Raw genomic sequence first — 24020 nt, forward strand, 5'->3', positions numbered from 1 at the left:
CCTTTATAATTCTTTATAATTCTATAAAAACTTTCAAATACTGTAGAATTATGTGAAAAAATAAATACCCTAGCCCATTACTAATTTATTCTGTTTAATTTGCCAACTTTCCAAATCTTAAACACACAGAATAGATTCGTTATTTACTAGAAAATGTTAACATTTTTGTCTCCATTCATAATAATAATTTTCCTAATTCCACTATTAGACCACTATACAAGTTAAATTATATTTCAATTTTGGCTTGGGCCTGATAGTTCTGAAACTTATTTCGCTGAAGTTTAAAATGATTGTAACTACTAATCCTGGGACTCATCCTTCAAAAACTATTTCAGATCATTAATTAAATCCTATAAGAATTTCTTATTATTTATTTATCTATCAGAATAGAATTCTATTCCTATTGTTTTTACTATGCTTCTTTTGTTTTCAAACATCCTTTGTTGAAATCTGAAATTATTGTTTTATAGTGTTAAGTGCTTCTAAATGATAAGGTACTGTTAAGATTTATTGTGAGAGAGTAATAAGAAATCAACTAATGAAGATGCAAAAATCAGCAGAAAAACAAACAAACAACCCTACACTCTGTTACCAACTTTCAGGAGGAAAGAATAAATTATAAAGGCAATAAGTCATTAGAAATACAAAAACAGCTCTCATAATATGGACGGAGTACAAAACCATCTGACCCTAAGTATTTTCACAAATCATCATTATGTTAACTTTTTAAAGGCCGTAAGATTTCAAGAGATTTAAATACACTCATATGCTATATTTACCATATAAGGAAAGTATAACACTATACTCCAAAATGGTTTTAATATTTTTTTTTGTTATTTGACTCTTCATTAACAATAAATCTCACTATGGATATCCTATTTTCTATGCTTTCTCAGTAGGATTTCATTATAGCATGTTAATAGTAGTGTCCGGTTATTAGTTTTATTACAGCATGACATTAAGTCTTCAAACTAGGGGCGCCTGGGTGGCTCAGTCGGTTGAGCACCCGACTTTGGCTCAGGTCACAATCTCACAGTTCGTGGGTTCAAGCCCAGCATAGGCTCTGTGCTGACAGCTTGCTCACAGCCTGGAGCCTGCTTCAGATTCTTTGTCTCCTTCTCTCTTTGCCCCTCCCCCACTCACGCTTTGTCTCACTCTGTTTGTCAAAAATAAATGTAAAAAATAAAAAAATAAAAACAAAAGACTTCAAACTATTTTTGATAAGGATCTAGTCTCCAGAACATAATAAACAACTCTTACAACAACTTAAAGACAAATAAACCAGTTTAAAAATATTTTTAACAATTTTAACTTCTCAGACATTTCTCTGAAGAAGATACATAAATGGCCAATAAGAACTTGAAAAGATACTCCATATAATTAGGTAAACACAAACCCAAACCACAATCTAATACCACTTCACATCTACAAGGGTGGCTATAATCAAGATGACAGGTAATAACAAGTACTGAGAAAGAGGTGAAGAAACTGGACACCTTACATATTGAAGCACTTACACATACAAAACATGGATGAACCTTGACAGCATTATGTTACATAGAAGAAGCCAGATACAAAGGGCACCTACTGTATGGTTCCACTTACAAGAAATATCCCAAACAGACAAATCCATAAAGACAAAGTAGATTAGTGGTTGCCAGAGGCTAGGGAGAGAGAATGGGGTTCTTTTGAGGGGATAAAAATGTTCTGAAAATAGACAGTGTTGTTGACGGTTATAAAACTCTATGAATACACTAAAACCACTGAATTATACACTTAAGGAAAGATGACTTGTATACTGAAAATGACAAAGCATTTTTAAAAGAAATGAAGAAGACCTGAATAAACTGAAAAACGTCCTGTGCTTATGGATTGGAAAACTTAAGATGACAATAATCCCCAAATTAATTCACAGATTCAATATAATCCCTATCAAAATTGGCTTTTCTTTTTAATGTTTATTTTTGAGAAAGAGCAAGTGGGGGAGGAGCACAGAGAGAGGGAAACACAATCCAAAGCTGGCTCTGCACTGTCAGCTCAGAGCCTGATGTGGGGCTCAAACTCACAAACCACTAGATCATGACCTGAGCTGAAATCAAGAGTTGGACACTTGGGGCACCTGGGTGGCTCAGTCAGTTAACTGTCCAACTTCAGCTCAGGTCATGATCTGGTGGTTCATGAGTCTGAGCCCCACGTCAGGCTCTGTGCTGATAGCTCAGAGCTGCTTAGAGCCTGCTTTGGATTCTGTCTCTCTCTCTCTCTCTCTCTGCTCCTCCCCAGCTTGTGTTCTCTCTCTGTCTGTCAAAACTAAAATAAACATTAAAAATTAAAAAAAAAAAAAAAAAGAGTTCGACACTTAACTGAGCCACCCATGCAACCGCGAAATAAGTGACTTTTTAAGGAGTGCACTTCTTTTTTTTTAAATTTTTTTTTTCAACGTTTATTTATTTTTGGGACAGAGAGAGACAGAGAATGAACGGGGGAGGGTCAGAGAGAGAGGGAGACACAGAATCGGAAACAGGCTCCAGGCTCTGAGCCATCAGCCCAGAGCCTGATGCGGGGCTCGAACTCACGGACCGCGAGATCGTGACCTGGCTGAAGTTGGACGCTTAACCGACTGCGCCACCCAGGCGCCCCAAGGAGTGCACTTCTGATGAGCACCAGGTATTGTATGGAAATGTTGAGTCACTATATTGTACACCTGAAACTAATATTATACTGTGTTAACAGGAATTTAAATTAAAACTTAAAAATAAATTAATTAATTAAATAAATCCACTTGATTTTAAACAGAAATTGACAAGTTGATTCTAAAATTCATATGGAAATGCAAGGGACCGAGAAAAACAAAACCAATCTTGAAGAAGAAAAAAAAAAAAAGAGGACCCACACTTTTCAATTTCAAAACCTACTACAAAGCTACAGTAATTAAGACAGTGTGAGCATAAGAATCAACAAATATGTCAATGATAGAATTAAGAGTCCAGAAATAAATCCTCACATTTATGGTCAATTGATTTTTAACAAGGGTGCCAAGACAATCCCAAAAGGCAAGAATAGTCTTTTCGACAAATTGTGCTAGGACAGCAGCTGGATATCGACATCTGAAAGAGTGAAGCTGGACCCCTATACTCATACCATATCCAAAAATGAAGTCAAAATTGATCACACACCTAAATGTAGGAGCTAGATGTATAAATTCATAGAAGAAAAACAGGTTTAAATCTTTGAGACTTAGAATTAGGCAACAGTTTATTAGGTATGACACCTACAGCCTAAGCAACAATAGGAAAAAAGATAAATTGGACTTCATCACAATTTTTAAATTTCTGTGCTTCAAAGGGCACTATCAAGCAAGTATAAGGCTAACCTACAGAAAGGGAGAAAATATTTCCAAATCACATATCTAATAAGAGCCTCATACCCAAATTTATATAAAAAATAATAAAAAGACAAATAACCCAGTTTTTAAAATGGCCAAAGGATCTTAACAGACAGTTCCACAAAGAAGATCTACAAATAGCTAACAAGCATATGGAAAGATGTTCAACATCACCAGTCACCAGGAAATGTATACTGAAACCATAATGAGAAACCACTAGGATGGCTATAATCAAAAAAACACATGTTGATGAGGATGTGGAGAAATCGAAATTCTTGGGGTGTCTGGGTGGCTCAGTCAGTTAAGTGTCTGATTTTGGCTCAGGTCATGATCCCTGGTTCACAAGTTGAACTCCCACATCGGGGGCTCTGTGCTGACAGCTCAGCGCCTGGAGCCTGCTTCAGATTCTGTGTCTCCCTCTCTCTCTACCCCTTCCCTGCTCGCACTGTCTCTCTCTCTCTCTCTCTAAAATATACAGACATTAAAGAAAATTTTAAAAAAAGAAAAGAAAAGAAACTGAAATTCTCATATATATAGCTGGTGAGAACATAAAATAGCACAGCTTCTTTGGAAATAGTCTGGCAGTTCCTCAAATGTAAGCACAGAGTTGCTATATGACCCACCAATTCCACTCCCAATTATACACCCAAGAAAACTGCAAACAGATACTACACAAAAGCGTGTACACAAATGTTCAGAGCAGCATTATTCACAATAGTCAAAAATGGAAACAATCTAAATTCAATCAACTGATAAATGGATAGCAAAAAGTGATAAATTTATACTGTGAAATATTAGTCATCTGAAGAAATGAAGCACTAATATATGCTATAGCATGGATGAACTCTGAAAACATGCTAAGCCAGAAAAGGGAGCATATTGTATGATTCCATTTCTATGAAATATCAAGAAGAGGCAAATCCTTAGAGACAAAATGCAGATTAGTGGTTGCCAGGAGCTAGAAAGAAAGGGAAAGAGGAGTGACCGCTCATGAGCATGGGGTTTCTTTTTGAAGGGATGAAAATGTTGTGTGATTAGACAGTGGTGATGGCTATACAACTCTGTGGATATACTAAAAATCACTGCATTGTACACTTATAAAAGGGTGAGTTTTATCATGTGAATTACATCTCAATTTCTAAAATAAATACATTTTGAAAATTAATTACATGGTGGCTTTAGTTACTTAAAGAAATACCACATAACATTTCTTTTCCATAATCTAACCTACATAATCCTTCTCTACAAAGAAATATACCAGCATAATTACTGTGCCAGAACAGTAAGAGGAAAGCATTAATACAACTGAAACCAATTTCAGAGTAAATTATTAAAAGTCGCTTTTAAGAATGCTCATCTTCCACTAATCTTACCAATTTTCAAATCATCAGCCAGACTTTCTTTGGTGAGATTCAACAATTCTCTTCCATCAATGTTATTCATTTTGAAAATACCAACAAGGTCATTTAAACCTTGGGCACAAAGCCACACTGAAACATCATCCTCTGACCAGTCTTCAGGAAATTGCTTCGCCTCGTCTTCTGTGCTCCTTGCTTAAAAACAAACCCACAAATAGAAAGGCAGGTAAAATAACAATGAAGGAAAGTATTGCCTTTATGAATATTCTCACTGAGAATTAAAAACTAAATAAAATTTCCTTAAAGCTGTGTTTTAGCAACCTTTTAAGAAATTTCAAAAAAATCAAATAACACTATGTACAGTTACAATATTATTTAATACTATATTAAATACTACTCTCTTGGAACTTTTCAGTCTAGAAAAACAATTTTTTATTATATAAAATTCATATCAGCAAAAGTACTCTACTCTATCGTCTGCATATCAGCACCACTATTCGGTTAATTCTGACAGTAATAAAAGTAAAATTCCTAAATTATGTGTCAACATTGCTTGATGAGGCCAAAAATAAAACGAACAAAGTAAAACTCTGCTTTCTATTTTGTTCTCAGGCTATATTTATCTGAAAAAGCAGTATGCGTACAAATAAATAGCTTATAAAAAAATTGGGAGGTATGATTTCCATGAATGTGCTCCTAAAAGGATTTACCAACAGCTTTAACATATATAAACTACTTGAAACACTAGATTCTCTAAAATTATTTTTAAATTATACATTCGGATATACACTTCATATTGAGAAAAAGCAAAGTGAGTAATTTGTTAAAAATTTACGTGATTTAAAAAAAATTTTTTTTAATGTTTTTTTATTTTTGAAAGAGAAAGACAGAGTGTGAATGGGGGAGGGGCAGAGAGCGAGAGGGAGACAGAATCTGAAGCAGACTCCAGGCATCGAGCTGTCAGCACAGAGCCTGACTTGGGCCTCAAACTCGTGAACCATGAGATCATGACACTTAACTGATTGAGCCACCCAGGTGCCCCCCAAAATTACAGGATTTTTTAATTTAACGGTGAATTGTATTGAACTGGGTTAAATATGATGCCCTTACTAACCTTGGCAAGGTGTTTCCAGATCAAATTGCCAGATGTTCACTGTTTTGTCCATTGAACCAGTAGCAAGTAAAAGGATATTGGGTGCAAAGGCACAAGTTGTGACATACCTAGTTAATAAAAACAACTATTATGTACCCTCAGACTAAATTTTTTATTATATTAATACAAAATAAGGTTAAGTTCAGACCTGGTGTGCTGAGTCAATGTGTGAAGTATATTCTCAGTATTCTGAAAAACAATAAAAACAGCTTTATATTTACTCAGGCAGGAGTAAAGTTACTGATAAAGGCTCATTTGACATAAATAGTTTATATGATACCAGTATTTTATTATAATTAGTCACTAATGTAAGTTGAAACTTTACCCAAAAAAAAGAGAACAGCCTCTATAATAATATTATCAGGTACTTATTTCACTCTCCATAATTAGCACTGTTGTCTGCTGACCACCCTCCTAGAAATTTTTAGTATAATAGATCCTGGGCTTCTGCTGATGGTTTTGAATTTACTAACAGTAGCCTAAACATCTATTACATGAAATGACCTGTATTTTTGCTATGGCATTTGACTTGTACCCAACTGCAGGACCGGTGAAGAGAAATTAGTCACTTAGATTTTGAGTACACTTAGCTGGCCATCTAGCATCTAGATGTATTTATTAATTTTTAAAAAGTGAAGTATAGTTCACAGTGTTATATTAGTTTCAAATGTACAATTAGTTGTATTTAGCTGAGATTCAGATACATATTTTATGGAGGAAGTTTAGTGTTCTAGCTATTCTTGTGAACGTAAAATCTTAAGCAAATTTGTTGAGAAACATTCAGGATCTACTTCACCCAGTTTGTATTCTTTTCCATCTCCTGCAGAGCACTCCACAATTTGAATTCCCACATAGAAGACTAGTTTAGATTCCTTGCTTGACCGACTACACTTTGATGATTAACATCTCTGGTTCATTTGCTAGCACGCTGCTGCCTGAACTCCATCATTGTACGGCTCCATTCAACATGGATTTCTCTTGAGGAATATTTTCATCAACCACATCTTTGCTACATGTAAAACGTTCATTTTTTTTTTTTTCATACTCATGCAACTCGGTCTTTATTCATATGGCTCTACCAAAAACTGCCATTTTCCCAAGTCTATTAAAACTTACTCTTCCTTCTATCAGTCTCTAAAGCCAGCCAGATCTCTACCAGTGGTAGCCCCTTTCAGCATCCACAACCCTGGGCTAAATATTCATTCTTTGCTATTATGGAAACCTGGTATAAAAATTTAAGAAAAATCAATTTGAAGTGTTTTTTGTTTTTGTTTTTTTTTTTGGATATTGGTGCTCTTTAAATCTGTATTTTCTTTGATCAGATTAATCATCTATCTTAGACATCTATCCATCTTAAAATCATTACTGAAATATTTAAGGGCCTGTCCCAGAACCAATAACTTGCATAACTATCTTAGCACTTTTGAAAATGTATATTCTTAGGCACTCTAAAAAGAAAAGAAAGTATTTTATCCATCTTGCCTAACAAAACTTGAAGTTCAGTACCCTAATAAACATAATTTACACATATCACACATGCAAGATTTTGAAATACTTACAGTATCATACACTATGACAGATTTATCCACTGATCTTTAAAAGAAAAAGGAAATTATGGGTGAGAAGTTCTATAAAAGCCAGGTAGTTATTAATATTTTTAAATCATTTAAATAACTTTTTTAGAAAAGGCTGAGATACTGATATACAAACATTTAGAATGCAAGCTTTTTGTTCATATGTATGAACTTTTATTCAAAAGACTACATGCCACATATAAAATTTTTCAGAAAATTATAAACTTTATTAAATACTAGTTTATTACTACCTTATTAATACTAGTATATGCTATTTATACCATCTAGCCATAAACAGAGTAAGCATTTATGATGTATAAATAAGACATAATCCCATATCAAGTTAATAACTCAAAGGGAAAAACCAGTATAAGGGAAAGCTATTTATAATTGACCCTCAAACAATGAAGGGATAGGGGCATTGATTCTCCTCTTCCCCATGCAGTTGAAAATCTATGTATGAGAAAGATACCATAGGATTTTTACCCATATATGGAATTTAAGAAACAAAACAGATGAACATAGGGGAAAGGAAAAGAGAGACAGAGAGAGAGAAGAAAGCAAACCATAAAAGACTTAACTATAGAGAACAAACTGAGGGTTGATGGAGGGAGGTGGGCAGGGGATGGGCTAAATGGGTGATGGGTATTAAGGAGGGCACTTGTGTTGAGCACTGGTTATTATATGTAAGTGATGAATCACTAAATTCTACACCTGAAACCAATATTACCATATATGTTAATTTCTAACTAGAATTTAAATAAAGACTTGAAATAAAAAAAATTAAAAATAAAAACTATGTGCAAATGTATATCTAGCTATATGGATATATGCATAAATACATGTATGAATCACAAAAATATTCTTGTCAAAAATGATACTATGAGCTACAATTCAAATCTCATTTAAGAAAAAAAAATCCACGTATAACTTTTGACTCTTCAAAAACTTAACTACTACTAAGCCTCCTGTTGACTGGAAGCTTTACCAACAACAAATAGTTGATTAACACATATTGTGTATGTTATATGTATTCTATACTGTATTCTTACAATAAAGCTAGAAAAAATAAAATGTTAAGAAAATCTTAAGAGAAAATACTGTACTGTACCAAAAAAACTGCATATAAGTAAACCCATGCAGTTCAAACCCATGCTGTTCAACGGTAAACTATACTTGTTACTTGGTTTTTGTTTCAAACATCATTGTTCTTTATCATTAATATAGCCATGACTTAATTACCAACCTCTCTCTCTACACACACACATACAAACACACACACGTCTTGTGACTCATTCCTGAAAACTGTAATTCTAAACTTGGTATGAACTCTGCAAGGTTTCTTTTAGTAGTATAAAATTAAAAACAGCCATCTGGGATTATTCTGGTGGTAAAAAGAAAATCACCAAAGAAAAATGCAAACATTGTAACAAAGTACATAATTAACAATAGATAAATGTGTTTCTGCATAGTATCTTCCCTCTTTAAAAATATATATGATGCTATGGGGCGCCTGGGTGGCGCAGTCGGTTGGGCGTCCGACTTCAGCTCAGGTCACGATCTTGTGGTCCGTGAGTTCGAGCCCCGCGTCAGGCTCTGGGCTGATGGCTCGGAGCCTGGAGCCTGCTTCTGATTCTGTGTCTCCTTCTCTCTATGCCCCTCCCCCCTTCATGCTCTGTGTCTCTCTGTCTCAAAAATAAATAAACGTTAAAAAAAAATTTTTTTTAAATATATATGATGCTATATATATGCTATATGCTACACCACGATATACGCTACAAGGTAAGATAATACAACAATATAAGTGTTACTAACGTCTGTACAACTTTAATACTATTTATAGTTATTATTATTAAAAGATAGCTGATAAGAGACCGCAGGAATCATACCTACTGGAGGGCTTAAAATTCCTTGTTTAGTGTAAGTTATCCAGGGTAGAGGATGGATTTTGACTGCAGAATCTTTATTATAAGTTCAAAATAAGAATTACACTTTAAATGTTCAAACGTAAAATAAAATACAAGAAAGTGGGAAGCACACAGAATGCTTTCTGGATGTAAAAAACAGTTACAGCATTAAATGTTAAATTCCAGCCAAAAAACACTGAAAATATTAATTAGCAGCTAACATTATTTGAGTACATATATACTAAACATAATTTGTGGATACTCTTATTGAGTCCTAAATTCCTCAAGGTACAAGGTATGATTATCAGAATATATAAAATTCTTAGGGAAAACTTTTACTTCTGAGCAGCCTAAAAAAGAAAACTAAAAGGAAATTCCACCTTCTTAACTACACGTAGTGCAATTAAAACTGACTCATCCTAATACTATAGCACTTGAAAAGCTGGATCACCATTAGTAATCTTTATGAGCATCTAATATTGGGAAGACAGAAATAAGGACAACAAGCAAGAGTTCACATATGAGAACAGCATGAAATAAGGCCGAAAATGTAGACTAGAACAAAAATACAAAGTACCCAAGAAATGTAGGCAATCCTGTAGGCAACAGATAGCCATGAAGGCAATGGAATAGGTTCACTTGATATTGAAGTAAAAAAAAAAAAAAAAGTGAATCTGAGAAGCAAAAGGCCAAACATTAAGATCTCCTAAGAGTCTAAACATCCAACCAAGAAGAATAGAAATTATGAATGAAGATGTGTGGACTTAGGAAGATAGAAAAGATTGTCAACTCACCTCCTATAACCTCTAATTTGACTAATGGGATTCAAAGAAAGATACCATAGGATTTGATAGCTGATTAGATTTAGTGGAAGGAAATCAGAGTTAGGAAAAAAATAATAGTTTTTAATATTTGAGATTTGAGTTGGAAAGACCAGGAGAATAACAGAACCACTGTAAACAGACACAAAATAAAATACTTTGAAATCACTCAAGCAATATAAAACCTCAAAATATTCCCTAAATTGAACCTGAACCAACACTGAACAAGAAGTCCAATTGTCTGGTGCCCCTGGTTATACATTTCCTGCCTGATTTATGTAACTCTTTCCCCAACTTTTCATATCTACATCCCACCACAATCTGCCCTGTCACTTTAAGCCCAGGTTTCCTTATAAAGGAAGTATTAGTTTTCAAGCCTTTTGATACTGCATTCCTTCAGTTTTGTGGTACTCTAAAACCTCAACTCCGCTCACTCAAGACTACAAGACAAACATGTCAATTATATCTAGACGGTTACTGGGTGAGAGCAATAATACATATTGTTATGTGTTTGATATTGAAGAGCACACATAGACTCATGGGTGATCAGTGACATTATGACATACAGCCACCCAGATCAGAAATCACCAAAGCATTTTAATCTAAACTAGCTTTATACAATGGCAAAAAAAACAAAACAAACAAACAAAAAAAAACCCTAATCAAATGAAATTACCAACATTTCTTTAGGTCAAGTGTGTTCCTAAGTTTTAAAGATTTATTTTACACTCAAGCATTTTTATTTTAAACGTATTTATCTATGGGGGTGCCTGGTGGCTCAGTGAGTTAAACATCTGACTCTTGATTTCGGCTCAGTTCATGATCTCTGGGTTGTGAGATCAAGCCCCTCATTGGACTCTGTGTTGAATGTGGAACCTGCTTAGGATTCTCTCTGCCCCTCCCCTAATCATGCTCGCTTGCGCGCTCTCTCTCTCTCTCTCTCTCTCTCTCTCTCTCTCTCTCTCTCAAAAAAAAGGGAGGGGTAATTATCTATGTTTCTTCTCACTCATAAAGTATTTGAAGTCTCTTACAAGATGTAGCAAAAACAAGGTAAAAATTATATGAGGAAACTGGAGACAAAGAGAATACAAAGATGAGGTGGGGAAGAAAAATAAAGATAAAGATTAAAAATAAAAATATATGTCATAAAATCCAGTCCACCTTGCCACAGGAGGGCTGCAAGTTTGGTTCTGAGCTTCTTTAGCAATTAAAAAAAATGTAGAAACACAAACTCCAAGTTTGGAAAAGAGACATCAATTCCTCAGACTGAGACCTGAAAGAACTATTTTCCCCAAGGTGTTAACAGAGAGGATACTATGACAAAAAGTCCTCAACAACTGTTTCAAAGACACATGGTTAATTTCAAACACTTAGTTTATAATACCCCTCAGTATAGGACAACGGTTGAAACTTCAAGCAGAAGTCAGAAAATGAGGAAGTAAAATGTTATGTTATATAACTGCCCAATGTTTTATATTACACAAAAAATAATAAACATAATGTTTAATAAACAATTATTATGCCCTCAAAATAAATAATGCTTTGCTGGAATTTTTTTTTTTTAAGTTTGTTTATTTTGAGAGAGAGAGAGCACACAGCAGAGGAGGGGCAGAGAGACAGGGAGAGAGAGAATCCCAAGCAGGCTCCACACATCAGTGCAGAGCCTGACACAGGGCTCAACCTCATGAACCAGGAGATCATGACCTGAGTAGAAACTAAGAGTCAGACATTGAACTGACTGAGCCACCCAGGTGCCCCCAGCATTTTCTTATTTAAGCTTCATAACAATCTTATGAGGAAAGTGTTATTACTTTCTCTATTTTATAATTCAGAGAAATGAAGTTGAGATAAGATATGGAATTAGAAACTGTTCAAGGTCACACAGCTAGTAAATGGCAGGACTGGGATGAAAACTAGTTCTATGTGATCCCAAAACCCAACTTTTTGCATTTTACTTCCTAGAACATCATCCCCCATGAATGTATTAACATTAAAATTGATTCATAATGGGGATGATTTTAGCCTAAAAACACATAAGGCAGATGACATGGCCATTCATATTTCATTAAAGCTTTCACAAGACATCTAATTTAAAGCAATGCAATATCTAATTTTATCTTTATTTATCTATTGATAAATCGCCATCATGCACTTTTAGGCTACTAAATGTACTGACCTGTTCTATAGGATTATAAACAATGTTGTAAAGAGATAGAGGGGAAAAGATGATTTTGGAAGAGTGATCTCAAGCCTTATTCTAGTCATTACTGAGCAAGAGAAGGTTGTTTGTTAAAGCCACTCCAAATTCATGACAATAAAACTCTATCCTTTACATTTACAAAATAGATAAAATGTAAACAAACATCTTGTTGGATGAAAGGGTACATTTCTCAGCCTTTCTGGAATAAGGTTCCTGGTCTTATTCCTCTCCTGCTTAGCAGAAAAAGAATGACAGATGACTGGAAAGTTTGGGGGAAGACATTAGGCCATTTGGCCCAGCCCCTTCTCTTTTACCTGATCTGCTTCTGCAGGGGAAGTCTGCAGTGGTGCTGGCTGCCCAAGAGCAGTGAGCAAGTCAGCTGCAAATCTACAGACATGTCATCCAGTCTGTCCTATAGTTCTGTCACTGGTTTCCGATTCAAGAAGAAAAAAAGGGTGGGCACCTGGGTAGCTCAGTAGGTTAAGCATCCAACTTTGGCTCAGGTCCTGATCTTACAGTTCATGAGTTTGAGTCCCACACTGGGTGCTCTGCTTTCAGTGCGGAGCCTGCTTATGATTCTCTCTCTCTCTCTCTCTCTCTCTCTCTCTCACTCTCTCTCTGCCCCTCCCACGCTCATGCTCTTTCTCTCTCAAAAATAAAGATTTAAAAAATTTTTTAAAACAGGGGCGACTGGGTGGCTCAATCGGTTAAGCGGCCGACTTCGGCTCAGGTCATGATCTCGCGGTCCGTGAGTTCGAGCCCCGCGTGGGGCTCTGTGCTGACAGCTCAGAGCCTGGAGCCTGTTTCAGATTCTGTGTCTCCCTCTCTCTGACCCTCCCCCGTTCATGCTCTGTCTCTCTCTGTCTCAAAAATAAATAAACGTTAAAAAAAATTTTTTTTAATTTTTTTAAAAGAAGAAAAGAGGGTTTTATCTATTGAACTCTAACAACAATGAGCATTTTAAAACTGGTTTCCAAGGAATCCTACCTACTAGAACTGAGAATTTATGGAAAGTGGCAACCCTATTTGAATTAGGAAGACTGATCTTTCCTGCCTGAACAAAAGCTGTATGTTTGTTTTATCTGGTTGATCAAGAGAAGTAGGGTAGAACAAAAGACAAATTCTGCCAAAGCCTAGAGGAAAATTATTAGAAGAGAGATGCAGAGAAAGATGGAATAAATTCCTACATATTTTGTTCCATCGTGGGTGATGCCATCATAGCTCTGAGAACTAATGAAATATGTGAAGCAGACATGAGAACCCATGTATCTTCTGCTAGCCCAGATATTGAAGAGATTTTAAATAATGTAAAACAATGCCACTCTTTTTATTTTTCCTAAGAAAAAAATCTTAACATGCAATGAGTATATATTTTTAATGAATTAAAAATATTTTAGAATTTTCTGTTTTATTTTTGGTAAATAGCAATATACATATATATATATGTATATATATGTAATATATATATCACATATATACACACACATACATGTAATATATATATTGTACACACATATACATGTAATATATACATAGATATCATATAGATATCATATATAGATATATATATAGCATATATATGATATATATCATCCATATAAGCAAAAGCTCTTTGAGGTCAATAACTTTTAAGAATGTCAAAGAATCCTAAAACCAAAATGTATGAGAACCATTGACCTAAATCATAGTTTAATTTCTTTATTTAACCTTTAACACCCATCTCTCCTATAGCTAGGAGATGCATATTAGAAATGCTTTCAAAGTTTCAATTGTTTTCCTAAATCTATACCAAGTTATAACAACATCCTAGTTCTCTTTCATCTCTACAATCTATTTTTCCAGCCTCAATTCCCATTACTCCTTTTTACATTTATTATACTTTTTTTTTTTTTTAAGATTTATTTCGTTTTAAGAGAGAGAGAGAGAGAGTGCAAGCTGGGGAGGGGCTAAAGGACAGAAAGAGAATCTCAAGCAGGCTCCACACTCAGCACAGAGTCTGACAAGGGCTAGATTCCACAACCCTGGGATCATGACCTGAGCCAAAATCAAGAGTTGGACACTCAACCAAATGAGCCACCCAGGCACCTCTCCATTTATAATACATTGTAATTCACTCAAGAATTTCCTGCCTCTTGGAATGCCCTGTTTCCCCAATCCTCCCATATCTGCATAAATTCCATAATGCCTTTTACATAGTTACCCTGTATCTATCCCCTATACAACTTCCTTAGCACACCTGACCTATAAACCCATTCTGGGGTCAATTCAGTTTTCCTATGTAGCCACTTGTATTCAAAAATCTTTTATCCTACTCACTTTTTTCCTACTCTCTCTTTAGCAGATGTATCCATTCCATCTTACCAATGATTCTTAGTTGCAGATGGAATCTATTATCAACCAATTAACTTGTTCTTTATCTACTCACAAAATATAGTTAAAACATATGTCCCAATTCTCCTAAAAGACTAAATGTTTATCTTTCACCATCCTATACATTTCCAAACAATTCACTTGCCTGTATATTTATCCAAATGAACTAAGAATATTCAGAAAAATATCTGAATGTGACCTAGAGCACGTATGCCAAAAAGTATTTAATAATGTAAAATTCCATTAATCCAGAATGACTGAAAAGGTCTATCTTAGTTAACATAAAATACTAATTATAAATGACATATATATAAGGAAGTATGCTATAAAATGCCATTTTTATAACACAAATAGTAACACAAAAACTATACTGAATATCACTTAATACTTCTTTCATGATTCAGAAAGCAAAGACATGTTAGATCTTGTATTATTAGGTTATCACGTGAACATCAAGATAGAGAATCAAAACGTCTTTAAGGGCACACTGTCTTATACTTCCTTTTACATGCCCTATTGCAATGGCAGAGACCTGGGTACATAAGAGTGTCATAAATACTTGCTGAATTTCATACCATCATTTTGTCAATTAACCTCTCAAAAATGAAATGCACAATATATCCCCCCAAACAACAGAAGGAAATCCACTTTATTTGTTTAAACTTTCCACTGATTTCAATCCTAGGTCAAAGGAGAATTACTATAAATGCTTTTTTGATGAGCCATTTTCATCATTTGAGATGAAAGAGTCAATCTAAAATGATGGCAATATAACTAATTATTTGGCTTTTATCTGGCAAGGATTAGAGAATATGGGAAAAGAACTATCAGGTTCAGTCCAGAATATTTTAAGTGAATGTTAGGAGCCTAAATATCGTGGCTGGAGCAAAAGCTGCTGTGAAGAGCTATGAATGTGCCTTTCAGTGCTATGACCTGTGAGATCAGACAGGCAAGTTTGCAAAAATCCAATGGCAGCAAGGAGAAAATATACCAAAGTACACAAATAGGAGAATATAAAGTAACTGAATCATACCACTGTGTACCAAACCAATTGCTTTATAGAACAAAGTTTTGGAGAATAGAAGCCAAGATTAAAATTTTCAACAGAGAACTAGAGATCATAAAACGTGACATAGTGGACCTGGAAAAACTAGCCAAATAGAAATGCCAGGACCAAAAAGTAAAATAACCAAAATTAAAGATCCATCAATGGACCAGTTTAAAGTAACATATCAGATAAAGCTAAGGAGGGCATCAGCAAAGGAGAAATTATTCAGAATACAGCACAAGAAATAAGAGAATGAAAAATACAGAAGAAAAAAGATACAAAGTTTATAGTAAGAAGGTATATTTTGCATTTAATTAGAGTCCGAGATTTAGAGGAGAGAAAGGGCAGAAGTAATATTTGAAGAGATAATAAGAATTTCCCCTTAACTGATGAATTATTACTCTACATATTTAACAAGCTCAGTGAATTCCAAAGCAAACTAAATAAAAAGAAATCCAAATCTAAATACAAAGTAAGTGCAAAAAACCAGAGAGAACATTTTTGTGAGCAGCCAGTGAAAAAAAATACAAATTACAAAGAAGTAACAATTAGAATCAGACTTCTCTACTGCAATACACAAAAATACAAGTCCTGAGTAAACTGTATTTATTCCAACAAAGCAAGGTTGGTTTAACATTTGAAAAGTCAATATAATTTACCACCCTAACAGAATAAAAGAAAAATCATATGATTATTTCAAAAGATACAGTTAAAATCATAATACCTCTTCATGATTAAAAAAAAAAGAAACTCATAAGCTAGAAGGAACAGAGGGGCTAATAAAGTTTATCTCCCCAAAACCTATACGATCATACTTAATAATGAAAGCTTTCCCTTTGCAAAAAGGAATCAAAGGATGGCTGTTATCTCTGTTTCCATTATCTTGGTAGTGTCAGCCAGTTCAGCAGCACATAGATGATATCAAAGGTACAATGATTAGAAAGGAAGAAACAAAAATCATCATTATTAATGTGATATGATTGATTTTTGTTATCAAAAACACAAAATTTAAGATCTTTACAGGTAAATCTGTGGTTTTCCCATATTTACTTCCCTACATTTGCCATCTCTTTTATCATAGCAACAAAAAGAATTAAGTGCTTAGAAATAAATCTAATAAAAGATGAGGAAGACTTCTACATAGAAGACAATTATTGAGAGAAATCAAAACAAAAATAAATGGAGAAACATACCACATTCATGGATTAGAAGACTCAATATCATAAAGAGGTCAATTATCTCTGATTTTGTCAGACTCATTACAACCACAATCAAAATCCAAACAGGTCTGTGGCTGTACAGAGAGTAACTAGAGGCAATATGACAAGCTAAATCTAAAATTTATATGGAAATGTCAAAATTCAGGAATAGCTAAAATACAAAGCCTTGGAAAGACAGAATGGTTTTAGAGAAGGGATAAACAAAAAAATATAGTAAGTTTATTATTTAGAACAAAAAAGCAGGCTGAGAACCAGATCCACACACACATGGTCAGTGGTTTCTCACAAGGTAGCAGAACAACATGGAGAAAAGATGGCATTTTTGATGCATAGTACTTGGACAACCGGCTATCCACATGGAAAGAATATTGGATTCCTATTGTACATGATGCCCAGATATCAAATTTGAGAAAAGAAAAATAACGAAGGTTTTAGAAGATAATATGGGAAAATACCTTTATGACTCAGAACATAAAAAACTAAGGACACTAAAATTATAAACTGTGAACAGGCAAATCCACAGAAGGGAAAAGATATTTGTAACACATATAACCAATAAGTGGCTCATATACTGAAATACAGAGAGCATATATATATATATTATATATATATAATTATATATTCCTATTATATAATATATATATAATATAAACAATGAAAATCAACAAACCACAGCTGTATGCATTAATATGAATGTCAGAAACATCACGCTGACTAAGGAAAGCCAGACACAAAATACACATTGCATGATTTGTTTTAAATCAGTTTAAAAGAAAAAAGCAATATTGTATATGACCTGAGGTGCTGTCACCCTACAGGGGTACCTGGAAGGGGAGGACTTTCAGAGCAGAACCAGTGATGTTCTATTTCTTGACCTGAGTAGTGGTTACACAGGTCTGTATAACTTTATTGAGCTATTCTCTTATGTTTTATGTACTTTTATGTATGTCCTATTTCATATGAAAATGGTGTAAGGAAATTAAACTAAAAAGCTTACCCCGAGACTAGCATCTGCCCATTATGAGAAAAAGCACAAGCCAGAACAGGAGCACAGTGCCCACTCAGTGTACTTTTATATTTTAATTCAAAACCTGCAAATAACAAGGTGAGAAAAATTAGCAAGCTGACTGTGCTTAGAATTTAAGTCAAAACTATTTCACTTATTCATTTTAATAAAAAAATTAAAAATAATTAAATAATAAATAATGAATTAAATAAATATTAAATAATAAATAAACTTAAATCTTTAAGTGCCTAAACAATACAAAAATGAAAAAAACTCCCCCTGCAACTCAGGTACTGGAATGCAGTGTGATTAAGTGGTTTCAGAAGTTCAGTAATGAATAAAGTAAATGGTGCACTCAGCAAAGGTGCAGAGGATTATAATGATCAAATGCTTTAAAAATTTTTAATGTTAAACTCTATAAAATACATAAAAATATGAAATTTTAAACTAATATAAAATTTTAAAATACAGTATAAGACAATCTTGGCATCTAATTTTTAAAAATATAAAAAATATACATATTGGGGTTCCTGGCTGGCTCAGTCAGTGGAGAATGTAACTCTTGATCTTGGGGTCATGAGTTTGAGCCCCATGCTAGGCATGGAGCCTACTTATAAAGTATATATATGTTAAAAAAATAAAAATACATAAACACATACATATGTACATATACACACACACAATTGCCCAAATGCCTAAAAAGGAATCAAATTGCTCAAATGCCTAAACAAAGATCAGTTTTCAAAATATTATATTAAAAAAATATTTTCTCATTCCACAAATAATCAATGGTAATTTATCCATCTTATAATGCTAATATATAATACTCCTACAAAGTATGGGAACACTAAAATCCTTTTCATACCTTCTATAATTACTGAAAAGAAATAGCACAACTATTTTAAAGGTAAACCCAGGGAATTCAATACATTTTAGTGACAAGCTATAAAAATTATTAGGAAGTTGACCTGAGGAGATAAGGAAATAAGTGAAATCTATTAATTTTCTCAGACCTAATGAAAACTTTTTTGAAGTGTTAATGGCTCTTATGATAACAAGCATTTAATTCAACAAAAAGTCATTAGAGCAGGTAAAAGTTTCAACAAGTAGGAAAAAATATTTGCAGTTTGTAATTTAACTGAAGCTTATTAGGTAACAAATAATCAAATAAGAATATTTTTAGGCATCTGAAGCAAAATGGCCAAACCAATTCTGGAAAGTCAGAAAGCAAATTAACTAATGAGGAGGAAAAAGTAACAGCCCAGAGTGCAAAAGGAGAGGCTATGTCCAAGAATACACCAAAAGACTTAGGACTATCAAAAGCTAATGAAAAGGAAAGTCAGAATGACACAGACATCGACCTGAAAACAAAAAAGTTAGTGAAAAGCCCGTTTATGAAACAGTGTCTACCTTTAATTCCTCCCTGGTCCCACCCATAGCATACTGAACGAAAGCCTGATACTGCTTTCTGAGCAAAATATTTCTAGGGAAAATAACAGCTTTCTGGGGAGCTCCCTGGCAGCTCCAGGGCAATTCCCTAAGCCCCTAAATCCTCCTCAGTAAGGGCCAACAACCCACCCCTTTAATCGAAAGAGAAGCCAGCAACAACAAACCACTGTGTGCATAGACCCTCTAAATACCTTATTTTTGCCTAGTTATTAAATGTAAATGGAAAACAAGGATCACCAGACATTTGAAGAAGGTAACCATATGAAAGAGAAAGATCAGAGTAAACAAACAAACAAAAGGCCCAAGAGCAAACAAAGATAATCAGGAAACCGAAGGGAACAACAAAACAAAAAGCCTCTAATTAATACCCTGAGAGTTTTAAGATGATCTTGCTTTCATAAAATAAAAACAGTAAGAGAAAGAAACAGAAAATAATATGAGCTAATAGAAATTGAAAATATGATGGAATAAAAAATTCCATAGGGAATGAAATTAGGAGGTCCAACGTTCTATTGATGAGAGTTATTAAAAGAGAGGACATGGGGAAGAAATTATTAAAGAAATAACTTAAAGGAACACTTTTTCAAAACTGAATAATGTAAGTTTCTTGACTGAAGGGTCACCTGAAGGAATAGCGCAATACAGGGAGGAACGACCTCCCACACACTATCAAATAACAATCCCTACAGTGAATACATTTAAAATATAGTGGTATAACAATATTTACAGAAACTGTGAGAACCACCAAGAATTGCAAACAGATAAAGTGCAAAGCGGTTACCTCTGGTCAGCAGAAATGTGTGTGGTGATGGTGTTGAGGTCATAATCAGTGATGAGCATCCAATTTTTAAATCATGTATATGTAATTTCTCTGATTAAAATTTATTAAAGCATATTTTTATAATCACTTCTAGATATCCAGAATTCCTTAAGTAAAAAGAATCATTCATATAGAAATTCTATCTTGACTACAAATAATTTTAGAGAACTACTAATTAATACATACCTAAGATATGGGTAAAAGAAACAACCCAAATTTTGATCTGGCAATCCTGACCACATGATGCCAATCGAAAATACTGAAGACCTTGCTCTCCATCTAAAAACGTAAAATTTGTTAAAAATAAATACACAAGAATTGATAAAACATTTAAACCAAAAAATTTCCCACTTCCTATATCGAGATGTTAATTCTATTCATTTAAATCATATTCACAAGAGATATTAACTTTAACCAACATTTCATTCTATGGTATAAGAATTTATTTTCAACAAGGTACTTCAGAAGATTAGGACTCTAACCCCTGAAGTTGCTTCAACAAAATACCTTTTTTTATTTACCTTCCATTAAGGTAACTCAAGGTTCCATGGGCCAATATTGAGCCACTAAGCCTAGAGAATTTTCCAGCCCAATTTTAGAGTCTATGAGGCTAGCACTGATGGGAAAAATTAGGAAGAAAAGTTATGAGTGTTAAATGTTTAATTATTTCCAACTTAACTTTTTTTTTTAAAGAACATACCCATTTCTTTTTTTTTTTTTATTTTTTTTTTTTTTTTAAAATTATTTTTTAGAGATGGAGGGAGACAGAGTGTGAGTAGGGGAGGGACAGAATCCAAAGCAGGCTCCAGGCTCTGAGCGGTCAGCACAGAACCCGACACGGCGCTCGAACTCACGAACGCTGAGATCATGACTGGAGCTGAAGTCGGATACCTAACTGACTGAGCCACCCAGACACCCCAAGAACATACCCATTTCTTAAAAGCTTAGTCTATATTCACATGAAATAATAATCAGATTTTTCCCCGCATTTGATTTAATCAAGACAAATGCTGGAATTATATGAATCCAAAATAACATTAACTCGGTCTATTTTATTTGGTGGAAATTATACAAATTAGGGAAAGTAATCAGTAAATTTGGTGTCATAAAAAAATCCATTAGTTTGTAATGTTTAGTGAGATAATTTCAGTGTATAATTACATACACACTGGATAAGCTCCTAAATACCTGTTGGTAATGTAAATATTGAAATCAACTCAATTTTACATAAGTTCCACCCAACATCATCACACATGTAGCTTCATCAAAGGAAGTTTGGGCTCGGATATGTATTAAGATACAATTAAATGGGTAAGCACAGGGGAGGTTCATCTGAAGTGATTTTTACCTGAAATCTAAAGGATATCTAAGAGTAACCAGGTGAAGGGTTCACATGTAAAACCCTTGGAAAAATCTTACAAACATTCAAGGAATGAAAGGAGGCCAGTGTGGCAAGAGAATGCATGAGGCCAAGTGTGCTTTAAGAGGCAGGGAAACAGAGTGTGTCAGGCTTTATGTTTTGGATTTGGCATTTTCTCTTACCTTAAACTTATTTTAACCATTCACTGATAGGTTTGAAATAGGGAAGTGCCAAAATGATCCTGCCCACCTTCTGGCCCTGCGCTGTGCAATAAAGGTAGTCACTAGCCACATGTGGCTCCTGAATGCCTAAAATGTGGCTAGTATAAATTGAAATGTGACATAATACACACACCAGATTTCAAAAACCTAGCACCAAAAAGTAGTAAAATATCTTAGTGTTACTATCGATTACTGAAATATTTAATATATATTGAGTACAATTAAAATATATCATTAAAATTAATGTCACCTACTACTAAAAAATTTTAAATTTACAAACGTAGCTCCCATTATACTGCTAATAGGACAGCACTGGTGGTGTAACAAGACTGGAAGCAACAAAGGCAGAACTCCCATCCTAACACAGGGGATGAAACAGAAGAAGAAAGCTTCCCAACTCACAGCTATCTATTTAAAACCAAGAGTCTATCTATATTCAGGAGTCTGTACTTCTTCTAAAAGCTAATTGTGTTGTTAAACATGTCATAAATTTAGCTTTTGCTTCAAAGATTAAATTAGTAAACTTTTGAAAATTTAGCTTCTGTTTCCAATTTTTTTTTAACTTCACATTTCTCTTTGAATATTAACATACTGTATTTTAAAATAGGGTCAAGTCCTCTAAATTACCATATCCAAGGAATCCAGATGTACTGTACAAAGCTGAGTCATCACCAACATATATTCAAGAACCTGATTTTCCCCTATCATGTTCTTTGTGATTTCATTTTGATCAAGAGAAAGGAGAATGATTTCCTTAAAAGGAATGAATTAAAGGGGCTTCTCATTTTACTAAAGGTGAAATGAAAATGAATAAAGAACCAGAAGTCATATACAAATTACAAATAGGAACCACTAGTGCTTAAAAGAGTAAAATAACTAACCAGAAACTGGCTGTGAAGAAAAATCACAGCAGGTAATTCCAAGATCATGTGCTTTTTCACTATGCAAACACCTCATTTTATCATCCCACACTGTTAAATCTCCACACGAGGAGCCAGTGACAAAGAGGTTTCCATCAGGAGAAAATGCACAGGCCACCAAGGAGCCATCCTTAACACTACCACACCTGAAATAAAAGCAAAAAAATAAATAAATAAAAAGAAGAAGAAGGGGGAGGTTTTCATTTCAGAGTATCTTTTACCTTATATTACAATTTCTAACAACAGCTTGATATAGTAAAAACAGGAAAAATGGCTATCTGAGAACTAGAAAGGGCAGATGTCTATATAAATAATCATACACTTAAAAAAAAGAGGCTCTAAATGTTATCTTAACTAACGAATTCAAGCCTAAGCTATACAGATCTAAACCAAAGTCCATGTATCTTCGTATTTTTCCAAATGGCAGGTCTGTATGAACAGGTTAAAATCTACAAAACTTAAAAAAAGCTCTGACAACCACTACTATCAACCATGGCCACATATTTCTTAAAAACCTATTCTTACTGAAAAACATGTTGTTAGGGTCAAAAGTACTTTCAACTTTAGTATTAAAAGAAGCAACAGTGAAATCTTTTATTTTCAAGTATGAATTCTTTATGAAAAGAAAATTATCTTGGGAAGAAAAAGAAGCACTGTGCTGACAATATTAATTATTTTCTCAATTAGGAAAAAAAACTGGTAAAAGCCCATCAATTAGTGCAGTGTCCCATCCAGCACTTGAATCTGCAGTGTATCATTTTACAACATACATTAGGGTCGTAATGCCAGAGGGCCAGAAGTCATCATCTGATAAGTGAAAAGGAAAATTCCTTAGTTGACCTCTATATTTCACGCATGTAAAAAAGATGTCTGTATGGAAACCAATTTGACAATAAATTTCATATATTGAAAACATAAATAAATAAAAAATAAAAAAGATGTCATTCCTCCTGCGCATTCTCTTTAAACTATTCATTAACACCGTTTAAAACACATGACCTCCTTCAATCAAAAGACCTAAATCTAATGAGCAACAGTTGTTTACCAGCTGGCATGTGCTTTGAATGATGCTGGGGGGCAGGGAGGAGAAAGTATACTGGGCTATTTTACTTGGTAATAGTGAAAAGTTTATGGGTGGCTCAGTCGGGTAAACGTCTGTGTGACTTGATTTTGGCTCTGCGCTGACAGCGTGGAGTCTGCTTGGCATTCTG

The 24020-nt window shown here is 34.1% G+C and overlaps 1 protein-coding gene across 6 annotated transcripts in view; it reads right to left on the bottom strand.

The window, feature by feature from the left end:
• Positions 1–24020, bottom strand: part of WDSUB1 (WD repeat, sterile alpha motif and U-box domain containing 1) — a 52482-nt gene that overhangs the window by 24749 nt on the left and 3713 nt on the right. For 5 of the 6 annotated variants that reach the window (XM_040476400.1, XM_040476402.1, XM_040476405.1 and 2 more), the window contains exons 3-9: positions 22771–22955; positions 20495–20587; positions 18031–18124; positions 7453–7486; positions 6042–6082; positions 5855–5961; positions 4756–4935 (exon numbers count right to left, since the gene is read on the bottom strand). In XM_040476400.1, the coding sequence (XP_040332334.1) occupies positions 4756–4935; positions 5855–5961; positions 6042–6082; positions 7453–7486; positions 18031–18124; positions 20495–20587; positions 22771–22955 (734 nt within the window). Of the gene's footprint in view, positions 1–4755; positions 4936–5854; positions 5962–6041; positions 6083–7452; positions 7487–18030; positions 18125–20494; positions 20588–22770; positions 22956–24020 lie in introns of those variants that run through there. The other variant, XM_040476406.1, reaches the window with a different exon arrangement.

This window comes from Herpailurus yagouaroundi, unplaced genomic scaffold, assembly GCF_014898765.1.
Source record: "Herpailurus yagouaroundi ecotype Mexico unplaced genomic scaffold, PumYag 140, whole genome shotgun sequence".
Lineage (NCBI taxonomy): Eukaryota > Metazoa > Chordata > Mammalia > Carnivora > Felidae > Herpailurus > Herpailurus yagouaroundi.